The sequence below is a fragment of the Carettochelys insculpta genome, chromosome 11 (genome assembly GCF_033958435.1).
Source record: "Carettochelys insculpta isolate YL-2023 chromosome 11, ASM3395843v1, whole genome shotgun sequence".
Lineage (NCBI taxonomy): Eukaryota > Metazoa > Chordata > Testudines > Carettochelyidae > Carettochelys > Carettochelys insculpta.
The window spans coordinates 15,086,574-15,093,892 of record NC_134147.1 but is presented as its reverse complement, the minus strand read 5'-3'; the positions used below and the strand labels follow the sequence as shown (position 1 = coordinate 15,093,892).

Below are 7,319 nucleotides of genomic sequence, written 5' to 3'. Positions count from 1 at the left end.
ACATCAAGGCTTGATTTATCACAGCTTACTTTGTCTAGTTACCAATTTTGTCTTACCTTGACCATCTGTGGGATCCACCTAGTAAGTGATAGCAACTTGTCAGTGAAGAGATTTTGTTTGCTTTTTTCCATGTGTACACACGAAGTGAGAGATCCCAAGATGATGTGACAACACGAAAAGAATCCTTCCAATGTAAAAAAGTGTAGTTAGGAGTATTGGGGGTGGGGTGGTAACTAAACCAGGGGTCAGCAACCTTTCCAAGGCAGAGGGCCAGGGCTTTTCTAAAGTCACAGTCCTACTTACAACAGTTTCATTAATAAATAAAAAAGCAGAGCTTTATTGTTTACCTGTGGCTGGGGACAGGAGGGAGAGTCCTAGCTTGCAGAAGTGTGGCTGGCATGTGCTAGGGGGAGGAACTGGGCAGCCCTGGGGAAGCAGTATCTTCGAACACCTTGCTGAAATTAACCATTTGCCCAAAGGATAAGGGCTCAACCTGCATCCCAGATGGTAAGGGCAGAGGGGCTCAGTCCCTTTCCTGGGGAGGAAGGGGCTCTTTGGGGCCAAAGGGAGAGGGGAAAATTGCTGAAAACTTGCCCCAGACATTCCCTGCTGTGGTGGGGCAGGTGGCAAACCCAGACACTCTTGGCTGCAGTGGCTGTGCCAGGCTGGATCCATGCACTGAGGATCCAGGCAGCAGGAGCAGCTGCTGGGAAAGCCAGCTGAGTTACACTGAGCCAGCCCTAGAGGTGGTGGTGGGGCTGCTGAATTTAGCCACACTCCCCAGGTTGTGGCTCAGGTAGCCAGTGCAGCTGGATCATGGAGGGGGGCCCCCCCCACCGTAGCTAGCCCAGGTGGTGGAGTGCAGAGCTGTCTTCCCTCAGGCAGCCTGAGAGCTGCAGACCGGCTGCGAGTGCCCTGAGCCTAGTTGCACCCCAGCGAGCTCTAGGGGCGGGCAGCTCGCGGCAGGCACCCCTTGCTGCAGCTGGGCGTGAAGGCTGAGAGGCAGGCCCAAAGGAGGCAGCTGGCAACCAATGCCAGCTGCCGCTGCAGACTGCCCCACTGGTGAGCTGCAGAGGGAGGAAGGGAAGCAGATGGAGCCAGCCAGTGCTGCGGGAGAGGACAGATCCTCCCCCTCTAAAACCCCCTTGTGGGGGCAGATGGCCCTTGTCTGGGGGCCAGAGAGGCTAGAACTGGACCCCTCCCACTGCCAGACCCACAGCAAGCCAGCTTCCTTCCCCCCTCTCCTCTCAGTACCTGCCAACCTCACCAAAGGCCATCAGGGAGCCAGCACCAAGCTGCCAGAGTGCTCTGCACATGCTTCCCCCACACCCAGGCAGCTGCATGCTCCTGCCCAGCATGCTGGGGATTGCTGACCCCTGTACAAAACAGTTCAGATACGTACCACCCACACTGAAGTGATTGCATCCTTGTGATCCTGGAAAACTTCTAATTGAGTCCCAGAAACAGAATATAGTTTCAAGTCTGATCCACATGCTAGAAGAATAGTTTCTTGTCCATACCCTTCCATGAGAACTGCTGGGTTCCCAGTGCCTCCTGGTAGTGTGAAATTTGCAACCTGTTGAGCTTTAATACAGAAAATACAATACTAGTAAAGACTACGTTTCAACCTTCAAAATCACTTCTATAGGAAATTATATCTTTTTAAAGAGATCCTTTCTCTGGTGCCTGCTTACTATGAGCAGGACAAGGACATTACTGTTTTTTCTACTTGTGAGTGGGGAAACTTGAAAGGTGGTGAGACTGACTTATTTCCCATGATGGTGCTCCTCTTCCTTTGTGATAGTAATGCATTGCCAGGACAAGATGAACAGGAGGCTTGTTTTTACATAAGAGGCTGCAGGCTGTGTTCTCTATAAGAGTCCCTTGACTTTGGATAGCACCTATTGTCCAGGGGGCACCATAAGCATATTTTAATTTAGCCTTTATACTTTTGAAGTGTAAGGATTATGGAAAGGGGAGGGAGGAGTTCTCTATCCCTTAAGTAATTGCTTGTGAACAAAGGTAGTGAAGGTGGTGAGCTGCCACTATACCCCCGTAGGCAGCTGGTTCTGAGTATGGGACACTTCCATGTCTGTGTGCGTGACCTGAGCTCGACTGCTGGGGCAGTACAGTGGCTTTAGTAAGGAGACAAGCTATGTATAGCTTTATGGATCAATTTCAAACACCTCAAACTGCAACCAAAAGTAAGTAAGAAGCTAGCATAGTTCCTGAAGAGCAGCTGCAGCAAAAGCAATTAACATTCTCATTTTTCCTATAAAAATAATATATTTTATGCATATTTTAAAACGATCATATTTGGGAAAGGCCAAATATAGAAAATTCCAACCAAAAGATAAACTGTTTTGGAAAGAGTTTTGTATCTTCAACTATAGTGAGACAGCTGTTACTACTACTTAAAAAAAATCTCTATCAAGTGTTAACAGGCAATAGTTATCAAAACATACCTAGAACTTCCATTTTATATTTAGACTTTCTGACTGCCAAATCAAACACTGTGATGTTCATTTCAGCTGACATGTAATCTTTGTGCATTACTGCTACTCTTGCTGGTGCTTTTGGAAAGCAGCAGATTGTCACACACTTGTTGACAGGCAGAGAACTAGACAGGGGTGGTTCATCTTTTGGGCTAATCAAGCAATCTGTATAAAATACCTGTTGTGGAGAAAAACAAAGTAAATACACTATTCATACTGCAGAAAAACCTTAACTTCATTACGCATGCTAAGGTTTTAAGTTACTAAAATTTTATCTATGAATTTTTTTTTTGAAAGTCATCACTGTGTTAATGAAAAAAATGAGCATTTGATGCTGGCAAAAGTATGCGATAGGACCTGGCATAGCTGAGCCATAGACTGAGCAAGATTCCTTTCATTGTATCTGAATATTTTACATTGTCTGCTCTTCCTAGCCACTTTCCTTTTGTCTCAGAGGCAGCTGCACTAACGTGCATGTAGAAAGGGTATATGGTATGTTGATTAGAACGATGCCAGAAGAGTATGCTTAAAGTGGCACGTGTTGCATGAAGAGGTTTATTAGATATTTTCAGTAAATTGTTCAGCATCCATTGAAAAACAAGTCTAACCTGTCACGGATGGTTTAAACTTTATTCTAGTCCAGTTTATGGTAGAATATATCAAAGCAAATATAAATCTAGGGTGAACAAAGAAAGGTGGGAAGCAACATTTTCTGCAAAATTGCATTTCTGGAAAAATTAATTCTGAATTAGGGCAAAAATGCAAAACCTCAGTTTTTTTTAAGAACTGAAATCCCACATTTTGTTTCAGAAATACTGAAGACATTGTGCTCTGAAAATTAAACATGCTCCCTGAGATCCCTGGCAGCCCAGCTGCTAGGCTGCAGTGGAGACGGAGACACTGGAAACCCTGACAGTTACCATGATTGTCTCACTGCTGCCCACCACTAAATAGTATTGCCAGTTTCACTTCTGTTATTTAGTGGTGGGCAGCAATGAAACTACTTGTCAGTTTGTCTGCATCTGCCAGGATTCCTGGCTCCATAGCAACCATCCTTAAAACCCTGGGACTTCTGTAGCCTACCTGGCAAATTGACTGGGAGTCAGTGTTGGGCATCTGACCCACTTAGGCTGTGTCTACACTACAGTGCACTTTTGAGAGGCAATCTTCTAGACGGCATCTTTTGAAAGATCAGGTTTCAAAAGAATGCACATACACCCAAAAGCGGATTGACCTTCTGATATGTCCTTTTGAAAAACCAAGGCCCTCTTTAGAAATGGAGCATCCACACAGCCACGGGAGCCGTTTTGAAAGCACAAGACAGGAAACTCCACAGATGGGGTCACACAGCAGACAAGCCCTTTGGGCCCCACAGCCAGTCACTCCCTTAAGGGGCGCCTCCCAAACACCCCTGCCCTGCAAGACACAGCATCACAGACCCTGTGCTGAGAGCTTAGCCAGGATCCTGCTGACCCCCCATGGATCCCATCCAGCTCTCCGACGGGTATGCCACTGACAACATGGTCAGACTGCTGGCCACAATCGCCATCGCCATCCTCTACCTCCTCCAGAGGCTGAAACCCTCCCCTCCCCCTCAGGCCCTGCAGGCCCTTGCCACAGGATACCATCAATGCTTCATGCCCCATGCCACCTGGTGCTTATGGCGCTAACCCACCAGTGCCAAGTGGTGGGAACGGGGTGATGCATGAGTGGGACAATGAGCAATGGCTCCAGAACCTACAAATGAGGAAGGAGACGTTCTTAGAGCTATGCTACTGGCTGACCCCTGCCCTTCAGTACCCAGACACGTGGATGCGGCTGTGTTCCCTCTGGGAAAAGAAGCAGCCATTGCCATATGGAAGCTGGCCGTTCCAGACAGCCACCACTCAGTTGGCCACCAATTCAGGGTGGGCAAAGCCACCGTCAGGGCCACCCTCCTGAAGGTAAGTGATGCTTGAGTCACATACCCACCACAATGGGGGGCTCCTTCCTGGGCAAGGAGGATCATCGGGGACAGGGGCCCTGGAGAGGACAGAGGAGGTGCATGGGGGATGGGGGCTCTGGGGCACCCCAACATGCTCTCACAGTGCACACACCCTCCATTCCAGGCAGGTCGTCCGAGCAATCAATGCCATCCTCCTGTGGAGGGTCATACAAGTTGGGGACCTCAATGCTGCCATGGAGGGATTTGCTGGCCTGGGCTTCCCCAACTACTCTGGGGCCCTGTGTGGGATCCATATCCCCATCCGGGCCCCGGACTACAGTGCAAGGCGATATATGAATAGAAAGGGGTACCACTGCCTGGTCCTCCAGGCCCTTTTGGATGCCCAGGGCTGCTTCATGGATGTCTGCGTGGGATGGTCCAGGAAAGCCCACGATGCCTCGATTTTCCACAACTCTTCACTGGGCCGCAGAATGCAGGAGGGGACCTGTGTCCCCCTACGGGACCTTCCCATTGGGGCACTACCATGCCCCTCTGCACTGTGGCCGATGCTGCTTACCCCCGCTACCCGTGGCTCATGCAGCCCATTATGGGACAAACCGACCCCACTCAGAGGAGGTTCAACGAGCGCTTGAACCGGGCCCAGGGCACAGTGGAGTAGGCCTTCAGCTGCTTGAAGGGGCCTTTTTGTGCCTCCTCACATGGCTGGAGATCAGCCTCCAGAATGTGCCTGTCCATGGTGGCGGGTGCATGCTGTGCTGCACAAGCAATTTGTGCAGGGGTGGGCTGCCAACGCTGTGGCTGCATAGGAGCAGCTGGCCCATGCTGCATGCTGCCAGGCAAACCAGCACAGGATGTGGGTCAGGGAGGCCCTCAGGGCAGCCTTTGCCGGGGTGCACCAATGACCCTCCCCCAGGCACCCTCCACCACAACCCCCACCCACTGCTCACATGTGCACACCCTCCCGCTCCTGCCACATGCACCCTTCTCCTCTTCCCCACCTATCACAAGGGACACAGGGCATTTGTAAGTAAACTTTTTAACTTCCCAAACGGGGGGGCTCTGTACGGGGCAAAGTGGGGGAACTGTACTGTGCGGTGGAAGGGGGCGGGGTCACCTGAACCCGGAAGGGGTGGGGAGAACTCCGTCTTCCATGGGATGGGGAGCCATGATCCATGATGGCTGCAGGAGGCCCTACCCCCCCCAGGTCCAGGATCCCCAGTGGGGCTGGATGGGGCCAGGACCACAAGGAGGTGACGGCGTGGCAGGGGTGCTGCGGCCACAGGTGCGGTGGTAGGGGCTGGAGAGGTGGAAGGAGCTGGCCCAGCATAGCCTGCCCTGGCCATGAGCAGCTGCACCAGCTCCATCAGGGCAGCTGTGGAGGGACGTCAGGTGAGAGCAGGGCAGCAATGTCAGTGGTGGCGAGGGAGGTGGCAGCAGGTGGGGAGGGCAACAGGTGGGGGGGTACGGCCCAAGTGAGGACATGTAGGGCCCCGGTGACCTCAGCCCAGGCCTCTCACCAACACCCCATGTCTGCCTCCTTGAGGTCCAGCCACCACGGGAGCGCAGCAGTCTGCTGCCGGATGGCCATGGCGTGCAAGGCCACCTCCTCCTCCTCCCTGTGGTGGCAGCGGCATGGCCTCCAGGAATGGGCAGTACGTGTTGCAATGGCCCAGCCCTGTCAGCACTTGGGAGCAGGGGGGCAGCAGCTGGCCCTGAACAGGGCTCACCTGGCCCTCTGACAGTGGTGCTGTAGAGACAGAAGAGGAGGGAGGCAACCCATCAGACCTGTGATCTGGCCCAGGGGCCGTGCCTCCCACCCCGTGGCCAGCCCCCCGCCCCCAACAGCCTGTGGGGCCTGCAGGATCCTGGGCACTCAGGGGTCCCTGCACGGGTGGGCAACGTGCCAGGTGGGGTACGTCTCCCTGTCTCCCTCCCCGACCCCTCCCCAGGCTTGTGAATAGTGGTGCTGTCCACTGCAGGGGGTGCTGATTGTTGTGTGCGGGCTTCTCTGTGGCCCAGGGGCTGCAGCCAGCTGGGATGTGTTGGGACAAGGCTGGCGGCTGTGTGGCCAGCCTGGTGCTGGCTGTGCCAGGCGGCTCCACCCTCAGCCTGGGGTGTCCAATTCACCAGTCACTTACCTGAGGATCCCTTGAGGACTTTGGGGGTGGCCCAGTGGAGGAGTCCTGGCTTGAGGAGCTGGAGAGGACTGCGATCACCAGGGCCCCCTCCTTGTCTGAGGAGATCTCCAGCTCCTGGTCCCAGGTCCTGGCTGTGGCTCCTGGCTGGTTGTCTGGCACCAGCTGAGGCTCTGCCTCAGGTGCCGCCATGTCCAGCATGGCCTCCAGCTCAGCTGCGTCCTTCAGCCCCAGTAGCTGATCAAGGGCTATGGTGGAGGGCAGCTGGTGGCGCTGCCTCCAAGCGGCTGGCCGCATCCTGGGCCCGGCTATACGCCTGCTGCAGCTCTTTAACCTTCAACCTTAACCTGGTTGGCCATGTGGTTGGGGTGGCCCTGCGTCCTCAGTCCCTCCAACAGCTGGATAAAAGCTGCAGCATGCCAGCACCAGCCACGGGTGTGGAAAAACACCTCCTTGTTTCCCCGCACAGCCCTAGCATGTCTTTAATCTCCCCCTTGCTCCAGGAGGGGACCCTTTTCTTTGGCCCCTGACTGGCCTCAAGGGATCCCTCTGGTGGGCTGGAGGGCAGCCCCTGGGGTCACGGGGGTCCTGTGAGCTGGCCATGGGGCTGGTGGGATGCCTCACTGGACTTTGGCATCGCCGAGCAAGTGTGCTGCTGGAGTCTGTTGGGGTTCCTGCAGCCAGCAAGCTCTCAGCTTCCTGCCACGGGGTTTCTGGGCTGCTGCGTCTTTAAACGCAGCCGGG

General features: G+C 53.7%; 1 protein-coding gene across 2 annotated transcripts in view; it reads right to left on the bottom strand.

Annotated features, from left to right (window-relative positions):
* The window catches only part of FBXW12 (F-box and WD repeat domain containing 12), a 29,656-nt gene that overhangs the window by 2,027 nt on the left and 20,310 nt on the right, over positions 1-7,319 (bottom strand). For both annotated transcript variants that reach the window (XM_075004869.1, XM_075004870.1), the window contains exons 7-9: positions 2,466-2,673; positions 1,403-1,584; positions 57-184 (exon numbers count right to left, since the gene is read on the bottom strand). In XM_075004869.1, coding sequence (XP_074860970.1) covers positions 57-184; positions 1,403-1,584; positions 2,466-2,673 — 518 coding nt within the window. The remainder of the gene's footprint in view (positions 1-56; positions 185-1,402; positions 1,585-2,465; positions 2,674-7,319) is intronic.